Below are 22,092 nucleotides of genomic sequence, written 5' to 3'. Positions count from 1 at the left end.
TATTGGGCTAGCATTAATTTGGCATGTTTTCACTTATAGTGATCATTAGCATATTTACGATATGGATCTTAGTGAAATCAACAAAAAAATAGCCGTTAATTGTGGGGTGGTTTACTATGTGGACCTGATTTTAACATTTTGATTGTTATAGGACTGGTCTTCTGGAAAGACATAAATAGGGTATTTTATGCATATTAACTATTTTGTTTTCCCATGATTCCTTTCGGCATTGAACATGCGCTAGCATGAGGTAGCCAATATGACTACTTTGATTTCCTGGCTGTGAGTATTCCCAGGTCAAGTCCCCATTAATGTCCGTGCTAGCAAAAACGTGCAGTTTGAAACACGATTCCACAATTAGAATTTCCAGAGCGTCGTGATTATCGCTACAAGGGTAATGACACTACTGTCCTTCTGGTTACGGCAATAAAGGCAGCTGTTTAACTGCAGAAGTGCCTCCTCCATGCTTTGCCACAACAATATCAAGAGAGGAATCATGGGAAGGCTTAGGTGATAATAAAATCAATGTCTCAAATTACTCCGACCCCAGTCCATTTGCTGAGTGAAATATTCAAAATGGCAGCACTCGCTGCCTACTATTCACTAGCCATGCCAGTGATATACGTTTCATTTTTATATACTGTTGCTTGACAATTAAAACAATAATAATATAATAATTTTTACTGGAATTAAGTAAAATGAAAGTTTAGGTAACCATGTATTGGTGTCCCTTTAATTGTCCGAATTTACTACGAAACTGCATGTTTATGACTAGGTGTATTACACAACCTCACTATCTGCCACCGTATTTGACACGTTTGATTAGGTTCAGCATTCAGATTTCTAGTCATTTAACGATTTAGTTTTCCTTGGAGATGAAGTCAAACAATATCAATTTTTCTTACACAGATATTTATGATCTGCTGTGGAGTTCTGTTATACACTCAGACACATTACTGGGAGTATTATTGCTGTGGAGCTCTGTTATACACTCAGACACATTACTGGGAGTATTATTGCTGTGGAGCTCTGTTATACACTCAGACACATTACTGGGAGTATTATTGCTGTGGAGCTCTGTTATACACTCAGACACATTACTGGGAGTATTATTGCTGTGGAGCTCTGTTATACACTCAGACACATTACTGGGAGTATTATTACTGTGGAGCTCTGTTATACACTCAGACACATTACTGGGTGTATTATCGCTGTGGAGCTCTGTTATACACTCAGACACATTACTGGGAGTAGTATTACTGTGGAGCTCTGTTATACACTCAGACACATTACTGAGAGTATTATTGCTGTGGAGCTCTGTTATACACTCAGACACATTACTGGGAGTATTATTGCTGTGGAGCTCTGTTATACACTCAGACACATTACTGGGAGTATTATTGCTGTGGAGCTCTGTTATACACTCAGACACATTACTGGGAGTATTATTGCTGTGGAGCTCTGTTATACACTCAGACACATTACTGGGAGTATTATTGCTGTGGAGCTCTGTTATACACTCAGACACATTACTGGGAGTATTATTGCTGTGGAGCTCTGTTATACACTCAGACACATTACTGGGAGTATTATTACTGTGGAGCTCTGTTATACACTCAGACACATTACTGGGTGTATTATCGCTGTGGAGCTCTGTTATACACTCAGACACATTACTGGGAGTAGTATTACTGTGGAGCTCTGTTATACACTCAGACACATTACTGAGAGTATTATTGCTGTGGAGCTCTGTTATACACTCAGACACATTACTGGGAGTATTATTGCTGTGGAGCTCTGTTATACACTCAGACACATTACTGGGAGTATTATTGCTGTGAAGCTCTGTTATACACTCAGATACATTACTGGGAGTATTATTGCTGTGGAGCTCTGTTATACACTCAGACACATTACTGAGAGTATTATTGCTGTGGAGCTCTGTTACTGAGACACACCAACAATATGGAGCTTATAGAAAAGAAGGACATTAGGATAGAAAAGAAGGACTGAGGGATTGGGGCCTAAAATAGTGCCTCTGAAATAGGGAGACTTAGGAGGTATATATCAATATAAGGAGTTACATTATCCAGTGTATAATACCTGCCTGCATTTTTTTAGCATTTTTATTTGAGGTTTTAAAATATTTTATGTTTATCTCACATGAAAACTCTAAAATACAAACCCGTCCCTCCCCTTCCTTGTTTAGCTCAGTACATTTTGGAAGGCCGGTTATTTAAGCAGGGCTGTCAAATGTTCCTATACAACTACGCACACCATTATTTTTTATTTAAAGGGACATTATAAGCGCCATAAACTGTTTATCTTATAGCTATAACACAGAATTTTTTTTTTCCACTCTTTTTTTTAAGCAGTTTACAAAAACAAAATGGAGGATTCCCCAGCACCCATTGCTAGCCCCGTCAGCTTGTGATGTCAGTTTTAGCTTCCTTTTTGTGTCCCAGATCATTTGTACAGATAAGCAGGACTTGGGTGTACTACCTCACGGTCTCCCTTATGTTTACACTAAATAACAAAGAAAGTGATAATATATATAACCTACAGAATTAATTTCAAAGTTGCAAAATATGTAGCGCTTGACAGGCAAATTGGGGGGGAAACAATCTTACTCTCCAACATTTGTATTCTTTATTCATTTCTGATTCAGCTATTGCAAATCATTCATCAACTTGCCACAGTTTGTGTAAAGGACTCAAATATCCCAATGAAGTGGTTTGGGTGCAGTTATCCTGTCCTTTTAACTCTGCAATGTAAAATATTGCTGTATTGTTTACATTGTAGGGTTAAACACACCTCTAGTGGCCGTCTTCTGTTCCACTGACCAAGTGAAACACGATCACGTGATGTCGCAGCTCACAGGAAAGCACTGAATTCAGTGTTTTTCTAAGAGAAGCATTGGATGCTCACGTGGTACACACCGCGCATGTACTTTAGGTCCCCAACGCTCCTGTATAGATTTTGTAATAAATTTCATATGTAGCTATGTCCCTCCTCCACCAGTCAATCAAATCTTGGCATAGAGTTGACATTGATCTCAACGCTTGAGTGACACGTAATAGTAGGATAATGTGTGGTTCTCCAGCACAGCAAATACAGCACATGCTCCTTAGTTGCTGCGATACTCCTCTAGCAAGCACATCTCCCGCTTGCTATAGTAATATAAGCATGAAGTGACAGATGTCCCTCTGCTTTGATACTTATGCACATACAGCGTGTTGCTGTCATTGGGGAGGATTCCACTGCTTTGGGAAATGTTTCCCGCAGGGCCGGTTTCTCTGAAGGGGGTGAGCTGTACACAGGAGCAGAGAGTAGATGGTATGTTCGAGTAGAACATTGCTGGAGAGACAAAACTACACTGTTTGTAATTCCTCTATCCCTAGAACCGGTCAATCACCTAGCTAATAGCAGCTGTAGACTAAAATAGATTCACTAATTTAATTTATTTTATTTTACGTCTGTCGACATACAAAGCATGCTGGTTCCAGATGCTGGGTCTATGCTCAATGCTTCTCACGGAGAAGCATTGGATTGCGTTGATTTACACATTCACCACATGTCTGCAATGCTTCTCTAAATAGATACATTAATTTAGCCAAGAAAAAGAAATAAAATGTATATTTATTCTCCCCACCATATAGACTGTGCCTTTAAAGTGAACCTGTCCTAACAGGTTGACTTTAAAAGCTTCTAGAGGCAGAGTTTGGTGACAAGTAATCTCGCCGGGGGCCGAGGTAGCCTGTGTTCTTGGTGTAGTAGAATATGAATGCAGTGATTCTTATTACGTGGGTCAGGACCAACAATTGGATTTCCATGCTATTTTTAAAGGACCATTATTCATCGTGGTCTGGCTGCAGTGTTCGTGTCATTTTAACCCTGCAATGTAAAACACTGCAGTTGTTTTGCTTTTTTTTTTTATTTAAATAAATTGAAATGTTTACATTGCGGGGTTAAATCCAGCCCCAGCCCTAGAGGCACTTTCACTGCACCGACAGATTGTCACACGACCAATAAACCCAAAGAAAAGCATTATGGGGAATTGAAAGTGAATTTCTAATTTAAGGCAAAAGATTTCAGAATTTAAATTAATTTCATTGTACAGCGCTACAGAACTTGTTGGCGCTTTATAAATAATAATTTGAATTCCTGACCATGATCATTTTAGCGAATAACCCTGTTGATTTGCCTACAATTGGCAGGTCTGTTGGTTCACTAGACCTACACAGCACCTTTTTGGGGGTGTTTGCGTCTTCAGTAACCTGCATTGAGTAACTGTTGGCCCCTCTTGCGTACCTACCAACACTTGGAGATGTGTGTTGTGTTGGAGGCTGCAGGAGCTGTGCTGAGTGCGCATGCACACAGCTTTACTCCCTGCTAGGGAAATTATTAAAAAACTGAACTAGTAGCTTTCCATTATCACTGCAATATATTGTGTCAATATGGTGCTTGGGTGTGCCTTTAAAATTGAATAATGGCTTATTGAGATCATTGTAAAATTGAAAACCAATTTGCCAAGCCAATGTCAAGTTTGTAATGTGGCCATCAGTCATTCCCACTGCATTCATGTAACACAATCTGACATCACGGATTAGGCTGGATGACATGTATTTTCTTATTGCGGTCATCGGTGATAATTTATATGAATTTATGAGAGGCAAAAACGAATGACCCACTGATCAGAATTTTCTTTAATCTTTGTGGAAAATGCATCTTGTGTTATTTATTATAAATGATGTAACTTTTCCTGTTTATTTATTAAATCACAAATTTTTAAACCAACCTCCTGTAAATCATCACAAAATGAACTAATAATCATGTCTCCTTTATGGATTATATTCTTAAGTGAATTTCTTGCGTTAGACGGAGGTTAAGTTGTAGGTAATGCAATAAACAGAGCTGTGCGGTGATTGTGCAATCAGATGTAATGACTGTAGAGGTTTATTCTCTGAATAGTGATCAGGGATGTGCTTTTAGACCCCGAGATGACCTGTGAACATCAAATATGATTTTGTTACTCCAAGTAAGCTCATTCCGAGCCTAAACACAGTATCCTGAGACATTCAAAATTTGCATCAGGTGCCAGGCTGTGCCAGAGCAGCCATGCATTTATGTATGTACACATAGATCTTCATTAATTGTGAATTGTTCTGAATACAAAAGGAAATTATCTGGATCAACTACTTTGGCCTGAAATTGGCCATTCCCTGGTTAATCCCTGCCATTTCCCTAACCTGATCTGGTTATATATCACAAGATGTATAGCCAATAGCATGCGGTGTACAGTATTCTGGCAAGTGCCATGTTTAAACCACTATAGAATGGGAATTCCTGCTGGTAGAGAATAGGTTTAATTTTATTTTGCATCTCCTTGATAAGCCTGTGCCATTTTGTTTATTATTATTTTTATTTTTTTATCCAGATGCTAATAACTATTATGTTTTTAAATAATCAAAAATATAAGTGGGGATGTTGTGTTTTTGTCTAAATATCTGATTCACCTTTGGGAACAAAAAAAATGCATGTGTAGTGAATGGATGGCTTTATTTTGTTGGCGCAATCGTTGAATGTTATGGCAAGTGCAGGACTAACCAATAGAAACACCCCATGTATTGGAGAACTATAATTCCCACCATGCTTTGCATGCCTTAAAGGGAATCAGTGGGGTAAAAATGGTCCCCTATTTATTGCATCCCTGTCCAGCAGGGGTTTATGGGTTAAGTAGTCTATTCCCCAGCAATATTTCCAGTTGCCACATAAGAGTCTAACAACTGCTTTCTAAATTGATCACACCCATACTGTAATTGCTGTCGATATACACCCGTCTGCATGACCCAGGACTGACTGACACATCTAAAAGGCTGTGTTATATTTTCCACAATATTTGTCAATCTCTGCCGTTCTAAGCCTCTGTCCGACGTGAGAGTGGGTGCAGGGTACTCTCTGAACCAAGACCTTTACAAGAATCCATAGCTGTTATGGGGCTTATAGTGACCCTTTTTGGCTGGTAAAGCATCATGGGAGCTGTAGTCCTAGATCCTTTGTCTAATTTTAAGGTACTTTGCTGTCACTAACAAACCTTTTATGAGTGTCATACTTCATGCAACCTGCAAGTATGTGTCACTTTAACTGCCTTATGTATAGTTTGCATCTTGATGATTTTTTTTATTTTGTGATTTTAAATGTATCTGTCAGCGAGGTTTTTCACAAATACTCTGTGTAATGTTTTTTGTGTGCCTGTATTTCATATCTAGCCGGTACCTCTGTGAATAAAACCACGCTGCCTGTAAAAAATATAAAATAAAACTATTCAACACCGTGTCTCTGTAAATGGTTTTTATTTTTCCTTAATTTGCATGCTTTCAGGAGATGTTTATATTAAACTGCTCACACAGATAACACGATCTAAAATCTTTAGGTTCCAGGAAACTGTCTGAATCAGACATCTGAACACGTTCATCTTTATTCATTGTGTGTATGATGGTGCTTTGTAGATAAAGTCATTAAAAAATGTAAACATCCAGTGTTCTCACAACATGAGGTTTATCTACTTAAAGGAGCGCTGTAGTAGTTATGGTGCCAAAAGATTACTCGCTCTTCCGCAATGTAAGACTTTTTACCTGGGGTAAACTTGGCTCCGCTTCCTGCTCCTGCTTGGAGCTTCCATTAGCTTATCGGCGGAGAGTGTCAGCTGCACTGGCGGACTTAGCTCAGGCAGAGAGCTTCTGACTGTCAAGGAAAGAAGGAGTTTTGCCCAGCAGATCCTAGGTTCTAAAATGGTTTGGCTACTAACTGAGAGAGCGCCAAAGCACTTCTGGCGCCATAAAACATACAGCTCTCTGTACTGGTTATGGTGGATGGAAACTTCCTTTAACTGGGAATCGTGAGAGATTGACAAGGAATTTGGGCATTTTTTAGGACACCCTAGCCAAATTGGCGCAGTGGGGGGTACGGCACTCCATCTTAATTATGCTTCCAATATAATAAATTGTAAATTAACCTGTTAGTGACCAGAACGTTTTTCAATTTTCTTACTATTAAGGACCAGGGCTGTTTTTAAATTTTTGCTGTGTTTCTGTTTAGCTGTAATTTATCTCTTACTCATTTACTGTACCCACACATATTATATACCGTTTTTTTTCACCATTAAAAAGTATTTCTAAAGATACCATTATTTTCATCATATCATATACTATAAAACAAATTATAGAATATGATGAAACACTTTTAAAAAACACACTTTTTCTAACGTTGACCCCCATAATCTGTTGTGCATCTACAACCGCCAAAAAACACCCGTGCTAAATAGTTTCTACATTTTGTCCTGAGTTTAGAAATACCCAATTTTAACATGTTCTTAGCTTTTTTTTTTGCAAGTTATAGGGCTATAAGTACAAGTAGGACATTGCTGTTTCAAAATATTTATTTTCAAAATGTAACACTGTTATCTGTCATAAATCTCTGAATCGCACCTCACATGTACATTTTTTTTTAAAGTAGACAACCAGGGTATCATAGGCGTGCGCAGCCTATTGCATTAGGGTGTGCACCCTAAAGCACAAGCACACACGGCATATATATATATATATATATATATATATATATATATATATATATGTATGTATATATGTGTATATATATATACACATATATACACACACAGACACAAAGCTGTGTGTGTGCTGTGTGAGGGTGCTGTTAGTGTGATGTGTGTGTGAGGGTGCTGGTAGTGTACTATGTGGGTGAGGGTGTTTGTGTGTGCGTGCTTGTGAGGGTGCTGTGAATGTACTGTGTGTCAGGGTGCTGTTTGTGTGTGCACTTGTGAGGGTGCTGTAAATGTACTGTGTGTGAGGGTGATGTTTGTGTGTGAGGGTACTGGTAGTGTGCTGTGTGTGTTTGTTAGGGTCCTGTTTGTGTTTGTGAGGGTACTGTTAGTGTGCTGTGTGAGTGTGAGAGTGCTGTTTGTGTAATGTGTGTGAGAGTGCTGTGTGTTTGTGAGGGTGCTGTGTGTGTGGGTACTGTATGTGTGTGTGGGTGCTATGTGTGTGTGGGTGCTATGTGTGTGTGGGTGCTATGTGTGTGTGGGTGCTATGTGTGTGTGGGTGCTGTGTATGTGTGTTGGTGCTGTGTATGTGTGTTGGTGCTGTGTATGTGTGTGGGTGATGTGTATGTGTGTGGGTGCTGTATGTGTGTGGGTGCTGTGTGTGGGTGCTGTGTGTGTGGGTGATTGTGGGGGGGTGGAGGTACATTACTTAATATCCCCCCTCCCTTCTTACTTTATGTAGGGAGGGGGGATCTTTCCTTGCTGCTTTCCCTGGTGGTCCAGTGGAGGTGGGGGCAGATCAGTTATCCCCCCTCCCTTCTTACCTTACCTTAACCGTGGCTTAAAGGCATAGCGCGTAGCCAGTTCACTAGACTTAAGCGCAATTGTTCCCGCCCACATGATTTCCATACCCAGTCCACACATATAAAGAACAAATTGTGTGCGAGGGGCTATAACAAAAACACCCTAGAGAAAGAGATCCGTTCCATAGGCTCTTTAGAACGAAGCCAACTTTTGGAGGACAAACCACCAGGGACAGGAGGGAGGGGTAATTTCAGATCTTCCTTTGTAACTCAATACAATACCGATCATCTTAAGATAAAAAGAAGTTTAACTGAATTCTGGCCTATCTTACAACAGGACCCCATTTTGGGCAGTTCTCTATCTGAACGTCCAACAGTGATTTTTAAGCGAAATAAGAACCTTAAGAACATGCTAGCGCCCAGCTATGCGATTAAAACCAACAGATCTATTGGACCTCCTGATTCAGGTTGTTTCAGAGGATGCAATAGCTGTAAAGCCTGCACCACTGCCCATATGGAAAGAACCAAGGAATTCGGCAGTTGTGTTACTGGAGAATCCTTTGGGATTAAATCACCTATCAGTTGCCACACGGACCATGTAGTATATTTACTGCAGTGTCCGTGTGGCAAACAGTACGTGGGACGGACACAACGTATTCTTAAAGTTAGAATCTTGGAACACCTGAACAATATACGTAAGGGACTTGTTACTCATTCAGTCTCCGCCCACTGCTCCAGCTGTCCTTCTTTTTCATTTAAAGAGTTTCGATGTATGGGGATCGAGCATGTTCTGCCCTATTGGCGGGGAGGGGATAGAGTTAAGAAGCTGTCCCAGAGGGAAACCTTCTGGATACACAAGTTAAAGACCCTGGAACCCAGGGGCTTAAATATTGGGATAGATCTTGTGTGTTTTTTGGAGTAACCGTTACGATTACTCTTCTCTCTATAATTTCTTTTTAAAGGGAGTACCCTTCCTCTAGACAAAAGAGTACCAATTAATCATATAGGTTACTAGGGACAGGTTAATGTGGACTCCCTCTGGCCTGGGGATAACCCTTTTTATTCTCTCTTTTTTCTCTTTTTTTTTTTTTTCTTTTTCTTTTGATGATATGGGACAATGAGAGTGATCTATTTTTGGTGCATATGTATGAGACCAAAGAATATAATTAGGATAAAAAACAGATCAAGATAGCATATATGAAACAATAATAATAACTTACGTAGTTTATATTATATAGTTATGTGTACTAATTAGGTATTTATAATGTCCTTAACTAATAATATTCAGGGAACATTTGTAAAATTTATAGGTTATGGTTTTTTAGTGGATTATTTTTTTAGCCTATCAGGCATGAGTCACTCGAATAATTTTTGTAATTTTTGTAATAGGTGCTTGTCACCTTTACTGATTCACGGAGGAATCTATAACTTCAAACAGGTTTTTGGAGATAAGGTGCGTGTCACTTTAAAATAAACCTATGGAGGGGTTTATTATGACAATATCCTCAATAAAGAAGAGGTTTATAGAAATTTATGAAGAGTCTGTCACTTTAAATAGATTTACAGAGAAAGTGTTTGCTATTTCCATAGAATTACAGACACCAGAAGTATAATGTTTAATGTTTAATTTTGTCACATGACAAGTTCAAGTTCACTCAAGTAATTAATTATGTTTGTATATCACATATTAATTTATTTTTTCTCCTTCTAGAGATTAATTGCACCTTTAGTTATGTTTTGAGCTTTTAAGGGCCTTTTTAAATGCATTAGGATGTTTTCGATTGAGATAGTTGTGTAATACCCACTGAGCATGTGCGGACTGCCCTTGGAACGCATGTGGAACGCACGTGGAACGCATGTGGAACGCGGAAGTGAAAGAAAACGTCTACTTCCGGTTCCGGCGTATGAAAAAAACGCGCTCGTTTTCTGGGCATTGAAATGCCGAAAATGGAATCAGCTGGATGATACTATCCCTTGACCAATGGAGAGCAGCCTGGAAGACACCCCCCACAATTAGGACCAATGGGACATTGGGATTAGCCCTATTTATAGTGATTATTGTTAGGGTGAGTAGGATGTGTATTTTTTACAATCTGCAATATTGCTGTTGATTTGTTTTACTGTGCGGTCCCTGACGAAGTTCCTGTGTTGAACGAAACGCGTTGGACCTACTGCTGCACTTTTATATTTTATCTGCTTGGTGTTGTATCACCTTTTAAAGAAAATAAAGCTACAAATATTTTCTACCATTACTCACCTGGAGTCCTGTGTCCCATTTGGCTGCTAGACACTACCGAAGGATACCAGCATCCCCCCATACTCCCTGGGGAGGCACCTTGAATGCTGTTTTACCTTTACTATCTCGTGAGTGCATCCATTTTAGCGCACATTTTTACTGTATATACTGTATCACACTATTGTTTTTTTCCTTGTATGTTCCCTATATAGACTGTACAGCCGTATCCCACTTCTGCTTGTGGTTCTATACATATATATGATCGTTTCTTGGTGGTTAACGATCGTGGGAGGCTACAGACTAATTGAAGTTAAGTAATTGATATTTTACACTTAACAACGTAGTTGTTTTGTTTTGCTGCTTCTTACCTTATGCCTGGGAGGGGGGATCCTGCTGCTGCCATCCTTCCCTGGTGGTCCAGTGGAGAGTGAACTCTAGACCCGCAGGGCTAGAGTTCACTCACGCGAGATCTGAGCGTTGCCGCGGCAACGCTCAGATCTCGCGAGAGGAACCCGGCAGAGCTGCTGGCAATAGCTCCCCGGGTCCTCTCCTGCCTCCCTCACTGCCTGTGAGCCGGTGAGGGGAGGCTGAGAGCAGAGCCGGCGCTCGGATAGCGCCGGCTCTGCATGAGCCGGCAGGGGAGATCCTGAGATCTCCCCTGCCGGTCTCAATACATAGCGCGTGCCGCGGGGATTAGGGTGTGCCCAGGCACACCCGGCACACCCCGTGCGCACGCCTATGCAGTGTATTCAATATCGGGTATGTCCAGTCTTTTTTAGTAGCCACTTAGTCACAAACACTGGCCAAAGTTAGCATTTATATTGTGTGTTAAATATGCAAAAAACTATTATGAACGCTAACTTTGGCCAGTGTTTGTGATAAAGTGGCTACTAAAAACGACTGAACATACCCCATTTGCATGACTTTGGGTTGTCTTCTTTTGAAAATGGTATGGCATCATGGGGGTTATTCTCATTCCTAGGCTACCATACGCTCTCAAAGGTAAAATAACCAATCTGGAAAATTTTAATGTGAAAAAAATGAAAATCAAGCCTTATATTTCACCCTGTAACTTTCAGAAACACTACAAAACCAGATGCATCCGAGGTCATTAACGACCGCTTTTTGTTGGATGTACCTGGTACGTCCAAGGTCAGGAAGGGGTTAAACAGAATTGGCAATTAAAGAAGTGTAAACATTAGATGACTCTTTACAGGAAGTGTTTAGGAAGGCTGTGTAAGTCACATGAATGAAGGTTTGACTATGGCTGCATAAACAAAGTAATTTAACGCCTAGATGGCATAGAATTAAGCAGAGAGACAGCAGGGGCATGATCTATACACCAAAACTGCTTCATTATGCTACAGTTGTTTTGGTGACTATAATGTCCCTTTAAATAGACAATCTGTTGCTGAGCCAAACTTTTCCGAATCGCTATTTTTTGCCTTAATTTAGCAATTTGCTTTTTTTTCCATTTACTACAATTTGGTGTTTAAAGAGTGTAATGTTGCTTAGATTGATGTGCCATTGGTGTATAATACAGGTACATAATAAGCAGACCAGCAGCTATTCATGACCTTCTGTGACTCTTGTCAAAAATCTACTAAGTAGATAGGGCATGGCATTTTCATTTTCAGCGACAAAATTCCCTGCAGGCTATTCAATGTAAACAGTGCCTTTTCAGAGAAATAGCAGTGTTTACATTGCTACCTAGTAACATCTACTGGAAGGTGCTTCTCAGTCTAATGCTGCACACAAACACACACATATTCTCAAATTATTATTTTTTTAAGTCCACCCAGCCTCCCTACCATTGGGAGAGCTGGAGTGGATCCTTACCCTGGGGTTCAGTTGGGCTCCTGAAATTTTCAAAGTGTTCTTGCTCTGCTCCCTCACGTGCTGTTTAGTGATGCATCATATTCCGGCAACACTGCAGGGTGCGCAAGAGGGAACGGAGCAAGGAGGTTACAGCTCCCTTGCTTGCCTGCTCCATTCTGCCTCAGTCAGCTGCCATGGGGATACGGGAATGCTGGTTACGCAGCCGCTGATCAGGGTGACACACACTCAGCCGCCAGGGTGAATTTTCTAGTCGCCATGGCAACCCGGTGCCTGTGATTTGTCAAGCCCTGGGTTAAGGACCATGGGAGCCTTTTATCGCTGAAAATCCGTTGCTTTATTTCTACCGCGGAGACTGAACCATAACAAACCGCTATCTATATATTCAATCCCAGAATGCACTGTGCTAAGAACAAGTCAACTGATATTTATAGATAGATTGGATCAGGCCTCGAGATAGAGGGCACAATACCAACAATATTACCCCCAATAGAGTAAATATTCAACAGAAAATATTTCCCAAAAGCATAAACTAGTTCTAGTGGTACGAAAAAAAAGATCAAAGATAAAAAACAGATACTATTTACTTGATTAGATTCCAAATAGCAGACATAGAAAATTGAAACTTAAGTGAATCACGTACGAAAAACACGAACGTTAAAAGTAGAATAGCTAGTGGACACTTTTATTAATTAAATATTCTATCAATGTAGGCATCAGATTTTATAGTTAAATTGGCTATAGCATTGCAGTGTCAACTGATATTTATTTTGCTAAAACCGTACACGGTTCGCCTAGTATATAGGAACTGGAGAGGAGTCATAATGATATGGGTTGAAGAAAGATAAACGCAACTATGTCACTTCCGAGTATTTCAAAAAGGGATAATCTTTAGAAAATACTAATTTACTGAAATTTCTGAAGATGCCATAAGACACTTGGAACTCTGCCACCAACTTTTGTCCAATCCCAGCAGCCGTCGTAATTGTGGGATTCTGATATCTTCTTAGTGGATCCTCCATAGACTTCAGTGTCGTACTCTCCCGGCTCCTGGCAGAAGCCTTAACCAGAAACGTCACCTTCGGGGGTCTTTGCAAAATATGTAAGGACCCCTGAAAGTGACAGATCAAATTGAAAAGATTCAGCAATATATGGTGTGCTAGATATAATTTTAACAAATAGTTTTCTTCTATCTTTCTACAGGGCAGATTTAACAGTGGCTTTTTCACTAAATGGTGATGACGATTTGTAACAGGTAGCACAATTATAAAAATATACAATGCTGTCAGTTGGTGCAATAGAATAAAACATTTAAAAACATATGTTGCTCTTACGGTTATTAAAAAAAAAAAAAAAAAAAAAAACTCTTTTAAAGGGTTGTTTACTACAATGTGAATAGCCCTGAAGTCAAACAGGATTTTTTCACTGAAGTGAAAATTTAAGGTCAAATTGGAAATATCCTCTGAATCTGCTATGCTTTCGGCGACTCTGGCCTTAAATTTGAAATGCTCTTTGAATTCTCATTTTAGTTTATAACCTTGTAAGTGAATTTCACATTTCAGGCGAGAATAGCCAAACTTCAAAGATTTCTTCAGGTTATCTACATTATAAATATACATGCACTGTGCATTTCCTTTAAATCCCTGACAATTCACACTCTAGAGAATAATTGTGTTTGAGAAATATATGCCAAAGCGACCGAGTTCTGTCTCCAGCTCCACACTTTACCCTTCACAGATTGTCGTTACGTAAAAAGTCATCATGATAGCCCATTGGATTAGAGGTTCCTAAATGCTTTCTCTCCTAATACGATTAGACTAGGCCTTTAATGCTGGCTCAGGGATGGACAGAGGTGGGAGTCCAGCATGTGTGTAGTCATTCACCACGATAAACACGCAGTAAAAGTGGGATTAACAGATACGTGATGCCCTCACGGGTTCAGCTTGTGCTAAAGTACAGGAATTCCGGTCACACAGGGTTATTCAAAGGGGTTTATTTGCTAAACGTCAGATTGTAGTGAATTGTAAAATTGTATTGCAAACTTTAGGACAGAGTAGGTGACTGGGACAAATTCTCCATCTCTACTGCAGTCACCGATTGATTATTTTTGCCTAAACTTTACAATTCGTCTTTCGATCCGCTACAGAAAACTGTCTTGAAATAATGTCAGTTCATGGGCTTTATTCTTTAAACGGTGAGTGGCCAAAGGAGTCTGACATTATATGCAAACATAGCCCGCTTTAAAATAAATAAATACCTCAATTCTTTCAAGTTTATTTAATAAAATTAGAATTTAACGAGAATTTCAAACTTAAGGTCAAAATAGACGAAACATTCTATGATGTCACATCGGCTACTTTGGCCTTAAATTTGAAATTCAGTTTGAATTCTCCCTTTAGTACATAAACCTGTCCCTCGCTCCTAAGTGGAAGGACGAACTAAATAACAAGACAATATGGTTGCTGTCTGCATACGTGTTGATACCGGTGTCTCCAAGCCCTGGGTACAGGTGGCAAATCCTTCCTAAACCACAGTTTTTAACCCTTGGCTCCTATCACCTTGTGCTAAAGATGCGTTTGTACTCAGGCATTTGGTGCTTCAGCAGTTGATAAGGAGATCATGTCCATTATAAAGGGTTACTATGAATAAATTTGCATGAATATAAGTATCTAGAGAGGATCTATATGTATATATATATAACCGCCAGAAGAGCAATTAACAGATAAACCTCATCCCCTGTGACCTCCCTCTGTGCCATCTGCTGGCTTAATGTCATTCAAATCGCCAGACTTCCTGTCTTCCACAGCAGGATATTAATATGATTAATGTATATTTATTAATATATATTAAAATGGTTAGAAAACTTACACAGACAAAAATGAAGGCAACAATGGGTGCCATGTTTTCACCACCACAGACAATAATTGGCGGCATACCGGATGTGTGTGTATTGTGTGCGTGTTTGTTTGTTTTTACTTGTAAATGCCCGTAATGTGGGAGTCTGTGTGTGTCGTGTGAAATAGGCTCTTGGAATTTTATTTAGCTATGATGGCGTGTATGTAATATGGGTGCCAAACGTGATATTAATAAAATGTAATGCAATTTATGACATGGTTGTATGCGTGATGAGTAGTGTGACTGTCTGTTATGTGAGTGCGTGTTTGAAAAACAGAAAATGGCTGCTACCGGTGCCATGTCTGTGATATTGGTGCCATCTAGTTGCTGTGGGCACTGTGTATGTGATGTTGGTACAATGGATTTGTTATATGGGTTATATGTTATATGTGTTCAATGCCAGGAGACTGCTGTTTGTGATTTAGGTGCCAACTATATGTTGTACATGGTGCACCATCCATTGTTTATATAAAGTGGGCGCTATACATGTAAGATGGAGGCCTATTGTATGTGGGTTTTGAAGGGAGATACCAGGTTGGTGCCATGTGAATAAATGTGAGCACAGAGTGTGATATTGCTTTTTCATTTGTTCAGGAAATGAAAACCACATCTAGCAGGATTCCTTCTGTAGATGTAAGTACACCCAGTGCAAGGAATGCAGAGCACACTGGCTCAGCATTGTGGGAATTATAATCCAGCCAGGATTCCTAACCCTTCCTTGACCTGATGACCTCAGTACTGGTAAACAGCAGTCCTTTATCTATCACTACCATCTTCCTCAGCCAGTCAGAAGACCCTCGGAGGGGGCTATTCACTATGCAGTGAATTGCTGAAAACTGAAAAATAAAGGCTCAAATAGGCAAGTTGTGACAATAGCGGAGTTGCAGATTTTTTTTTTTTTTTTTTTTTATAAATAAAGTATTTTAGCCTAATTTCTTCCTTTTTTTATGGTGAACTGAAAACAAAACTGCAAAATTCAATCTAAATAACTAATCTGTAATGAGCGCTGAATTGGAGGATTATTTCCAAATCAGCTATTTTGGTCTAAAATGTTTAAATACGTTTACAATATGCTTTTAGCTGATTGAACCCCATCTGTGCCCATTAGTAGCTCACTCAGAGAATTTTCTTTTTCTTTACCAAATAAAACCCAAATGTCACTGAATTCTGACGTTTTAGCTGCAAGTTTAGAGGTTTGCTAGAAACCATTAGGGGTATGAGAAATTAAAGGGCTAGCAAATGTCATATTTCTGGGACTGTAACTCTCACCATTCTCAGCCAGTTGTAACGTAGATCCTTTTTGCTTTAAGTGGAGTCATTGCTACAGTAGTGGCACCTTTATAGGGTTTTCATTTTCAAACGTTAATCTTCTCTAAGGTATCTGGATCCCTTGTTTTGTATTAACTAGGTATATAGAATGCCAAGAACTGTTGGAGCAAAATAGATTAAAAAATATATATTTTTAAAATAATAAATTTTCTAATGAAAAAGGTTAATTATATGAAATGTCCCAAAGTGTGAGCTGATAATTAGAACTACAACGAACGCCCATCATGCCCAGCCAGCCAGTCAGCCAGGAAAAACCTAATGCTCCTACATGTATAATGTGACCATAAACCATGGACAGCCTGCAGTGACTCCTCCGAGCCACACGGGGGGGCTGTGCATTATTGACCACCCAGGTTTAGAACTTTTTTTTTTATTTATAAATAAAAATATGTATTTGCGAATCCATTCGTGTCGCACAGTGTGTTACACTGACTGTGACACCCACAGCCTCCTGGATAAAGGCTTCCTACCAGCAGGCTGCTGACAGCCCCAGTGCATCACGGGAGTTGTAGTCCTTTTTTAGACGTCACTGTCAATGGCTGCCTGCAGTGTGACATTTCAATGGTAGGAGATACTCTGTCTGTCTTTATATATAACATTGTAATACAAAGTGCATAATAACACTCTCTGTGTGTGTGTGTGTGTGTGTGTGTGTATATATATATATTAAAACACGTACCTTTTAGTTCAGTTTATAAAATGTGTTAACCTTCTTAATAACAGAAGAGAGATTCAGTGCAAATAAAGTTTCTGATCCCATAGCAATGTAAAGCCATGTAAGGTTGGAAGGTAACAAAGTGAAGTTGAAACGAACGCTTTATCACATCGGTGGCTAAGGGACTGGGTTTTTTTTTTTGGTTTTTTTTATGTTAGAAGGAAAAATGGGCTCAGTACCCAAATATTTCTTGCCATAAACTGTATTTTCTTTCTTTTTTCTAAAAATGAATTTTACATAGCACAGAGAAAATAAATAGTTAAGAGTCCTATGTTTTATAGCGTGTCTAACTACAAGCAAAGTTGAGAGCCTTGCTTTCTTTGACACTTAATTTTTTTTATTCTGAGTACAGGAAAAGCACTGCCCCACAGTATGTCACATTCTAACCCAGCAGGAGGGAATTAAATTGACTAATCATGGTAGTTTTACGAGCATTTTTCTTTGCGTAATTGTCAAATTCCATTACATACCTGTATGATCTCTGCCTGTTTAACGGCAGCACCCTTCATGTAAAACTCATCCACTTGTTAAAGTTATGTCATAAAAAAAACATCTCTCAACTCTAGATTAGAGACCTACTGTTGTTGGTTGCTTTAATGTAAATAGCTGGGAAGTTAGAGTGTATAGTTAGTAAGAAGGAACCCCGGTATTGAAAATGCTTGGCAAGTTTACAGCATGTATATTGTATTAGAACGCACTGAAAGACATCTTTTCTGGTAAACTGATGGTCTCAACTCTCGTAGGCGAGGACAGGACTGGAGTTGAGAAGCAAGGCTAATGGCGACTGTTGGGGTTCCAGTTGGAATATATTATATTTATAATATAATGTATTTCACATACGTGACGCAGTACAATACCCATTGTGGAATAGCCTTGAGAATGCCGTTTGGCTGTTACTTATAATAATATAATTTAAAGGAATATTCGACGCACCATAGCCACAACATTGTGCTGTAGTGGTTATGGTGCCATTAAAGCCCCAATTGTTCCCCAATTTAAGTAGCCAAAGCATTCAGTAGCAGTTTGACTTCTTACTAGGGGTCCACCATGGGCCGCTGACTTCTTCCTCTCAGTTACAAGCTCTCAGCTCTGCACAGCAGGCCTTAGGTCAGGAGAGCTAATGTAGGGTCCAGACATTCCTGGCTCTGGAGAAGGCTGAGTGAAGGTGGGTAGCCATCCCAGGCGTACCACAGCTAAGAGGTCAAACTGCTACTCAGCGGTTCGGCTACTTAGATTGATTGGTGCTTGGACTGTTTCTTTAAGAACATTTATGGAAAATAAAATAAATACTTTAAGTATATGTTAGTTAAACAGCAGCTTCAAAAACCATGTTCTTCTGTCGTCCTCAACTGAAATCATGATTTGGCAACACTGTCTCTGTCCCTGGGTTGAGGCCCTCTGATCACATTTTCAATACCTTCCTGCCAGTGAGAAACTGAAAGGAATGCTCCGAGAAGGGTCGTGGTGCATTGATTAGGAGTTTTAACTATATGAAATCAATATTTAACAGATGTTGACAATATTTAAACCTTGCAAATATGTGTTTTAGAACGTTACATTCCTCCCAGTTTAATCTTTTATCCATGCTCCTAAATGCGCTGTCACTGTTGTGTGGTTTTCATTTTCTTAAACAAACCAGTTTACATTTTTATTTACATTGTATGCCAGCCTGTCAGAGCAGACGTTGCAAATTACGTAACCCTTCCCTCCCCCCCATTAATTTGCGTGTGGGGGCATGTATGAATGTACTGTACTACAGGTGAAATATCTAACTGTACATGCTTTTGAATAGTCTTTTCTAAGCAGAAGCCAAGTATGCCCAGAGTGTGCCTGGTAAGTATATTTTACACTTACCTCTTCTGCCCTCCCCAACCTCTTTTTAGCCCTGCAGCTAAATGCATTGCTGGCCACTAGATGCACTTCCATGAAATAGCTGTGTAAAACTCTGCTCTTCCTACCAGATGGTCTCAGAGATTCCCATGTGATGGGGATTGCGTGGTGGTCCCAAAGCTTTCCTATGGAAAAATATTGGATTGGCTAAGATCATCGATCTTGATAATCTCAGCCAAAGAGGCGAAGCAGAACGCCAGAGACCAGCAAGTTGAGGGAGAAAAATTAAATCACCTTTTTAACCCTGGCCGAGGGTTCCTGGTCACCTAAACAGTGACTAGGGCTTCATGGCGTTAGGAAAACAGATTTGTATTTGTGATGTTATAGTGTTCCTTGAAGTCTTTTTGTAGTGTTTACTGGGTTATGGCTCTTTAAAATTATTTGTATTGTTTTATCTACAAATTGCAGCTGTAATGACCTGTTTAAATTTTTAGACTAAAATTTGAATTGGTTTAGATACATTTGTTTTTGTGGCATATTATTTTTCTTTGAGTGATTTTGTCTTCATTTCTCCCAATAGGATGTAGCCATTGTAACTACAGACACCGCTATATACCTTCAATTAATACATCATTTTTATTTGGACTCTTGCACTGTTTTTTAAACTGAAATTAATTACTTTCCTAAATTAAAATAAATCAAGATGAATAACACCTTAAAGCATTGGAGAGAAGCTGCTACTCTGATACTTGCAGCAGGCTCTCAGCATGGAAACATATTACCAAAAATTCAAAATATGGTTCAGCAATCCTGGCCACAAAATCCGAATAAAACCCCTTTCGACTATGATGTTCTCTTATTGAAGCGCAGTCAGAATAGTGGGTTCATGCCAAATGTTTTCGTGTTCCCAGGCGGTCTTGTTGACCCGTCAGACTTTTCCAATGATTGGATAAAGGTGTTTGAAAGATATCAACAACAACCTAACTTTGGGCTGGGTTTGGTGAAACAGCACCCCAGTACTAGGCCTCCTATGTTTGTCACCGACAGAACTCAGTTTGGATCTCTGGTTCCTGGGGAGGTCGCTTTCCGGATCTGTGCCATCAGAGAGACGTTTGAAGAATCTGGAATTTTGTTGGTGGTTCCTGAGAACTCGGACGTGAAAGTCATCCAGAACACCATGGGGGTCTATGAACATGATCAAGAGTTACTTTCCAAATGGAGACAGGAGGTTCAGGACAACCCTTTCCAGTTCATCCAGATGTGCAAAGAGATGCGTTGTGTGCCGAACATCTGGGCTCTATATGAGTGGAGCAACTGGCTGACCCCATTAATACCCAATAGTTCAAGTCTCAGACGTTATGATACAGCTTTCTACATTTGCTGTTTGGAGAAAAGGCCACCTACCAGTGATGACCAGAAAGAAGTCACTTCCTTCAAGGTGAGTGCATTTTCCGATCACATTTATTGACCTATCACCGAAGAGTGCATTCAAAAAAGATCGCCCCACCATGTTGTCTGAGAAACATTGTGGGGGTAGTGTACATGTGTAGCAAATCGTTGCACTGTGCCAGTCATCATAGAGGTGTATTATTGAGTCAAAACCTCTCTCTGTTGAGCTTTCAGCGTATCCATGCAGAACGTGGAGATACTGGATGTCCATCCTGCAGTCTTTCAAGGATCTAACCCAAGATGTCCCTTTAGAGCAGGGGTTCTCAACCTTGTCCTCAAGGACCCCCTACCAGTCCAGGGTTTAGGGATTACCTGGGTGTGTCTAAGGTGTTTAGAAAAAGTAAAAAAAAAACACCTTAGAGTCTAAGGTGTTTTTTCCCCCCTTTTTCTAAACACATTAGACACACCCAGGTAATCCCCAAATCCTGGACTGGTAGGGGGTCCTGAGGACTGGGTTGAGAACCCCTGCTCTAGAGGCTGTCGAAGTGACAACCACTAGAGGTTGCATTAGGCAGCAGTGTTAACATTGACTTTTTCTCAGAATAGGCAGCATTTACATTGCTAAGCTGCAGACACAGGCTATTTGCACCACAACCACCACATTAAGCTGTAATGGTCCTGTACCTGTAGTACCCCTTTAATACATTTAGAAATTTTGCACTAAAATAAACTGCAAAAAAATGAATTCCAAAAAATAAACATGAAAACGATATGTTGAAATGGTCTTCATTTGCTGTAGGTCTGCAGAAACTATAAAGTGTCTGGCATTATTCAGGCACTCTAGGTCCTCCCATTATTTGTAGTGAAGGTACTGTGCATATCCCATAAATTCAACCTATTACGTCAACATTAGTGAGTAGTTTCAGTCATGAAAATGCATAAATGAAGCAACTTGGCAGGCCAATAGAAGCTATGCGGCTGCCTATAGGAGCTTAATTCATGTTTTCTTTCACGATTTAAACCACTCACTTGCTAGGATTCACTTGGATATTCAGAAGAACTTTTCACCTGAGACATGGGCAAACTTATCGGGCTTTTTTTGTTTTTTTTGTTTGTCAAAGTCCATTTTCTAGAGCAGAGCCCATAGATCATTGGGTCATACGTAAACCGAGCAGTCCGCAGGAACAGACCTTTGGTTTCCATGGTAACTGCACTATTTTTTTTTAAACTTTAATCCAGATTTACTTTTGATATACAAGTCCTATCATATATTAAACCGCAGCTGTTGAAAGACTTGACATAAAAGCTTAAATCAGCGTTTTACACTTCAACAACTGTTTTATTTTTTACTATTATTCACTAAGCATTGAATAGTAGTGAATTGACAAATAAATTGCTAAATTTAGACTAAAATAACCAAGCTATGACTATAGTGTAGTTTATTTATTTTTTTGTAAATTCTTTATTGTGATGTTCAAGTGAGTGCTGTAACACATGCTTA

General features: G+C 39.6%; 1 protein-coding gene across 3 annotated transcripts in view; it reads left to right on the top strand.

Moving 5' to 3' along the window:
• The window catches only part of LOC134579252 (acyl-coenzyme A diphosphatase NUDT19-like), a 31,927-nt gene that overhangs the window by 831 nt on the left and 9,004 nt on the right, over positions 1-22,092 (top strand). The window contains exons 1-2 of one of the 3 annotated variants that reach the window (XM_063438470.1): positions 17,092-17,221; positions 19,783-20,640. In XM_063438470.1, the coding sequence (XP_063294540.1) occupies positions 19,906-20,640 (735 nt within the window). In that variant the 5' untranslated portion in view covers positions 17,092-17,221; positions 19,783-19,905. Of the gene's footprint in view, positions 1-17,091; positions 17,222-19,125; positions 19,206-19,782; positions 20,641-22,092 lie in introns of those variants that run through there. The other 2 variants (XM_063438472.1, XM_063438471.1) reach the window with 2 other exon arrangements.

Source organism: Pelobates fuscus, chromosome 12 (genome assembly GCF_036172605.1).
Source record: "Pelobates fuscus isolate aPelFus1 chromosome 12, aPelFus1.pri, whole genome shotgun sequence".
NCBI lineage: Eukaryota > Metazoa > Chordata > Amphibia > Anura > Pelobatidae > Pelobates > Pelobates fuscus.
This window is presented reverse-complemented; position numbering and strand designations above follow the sequence as displayed.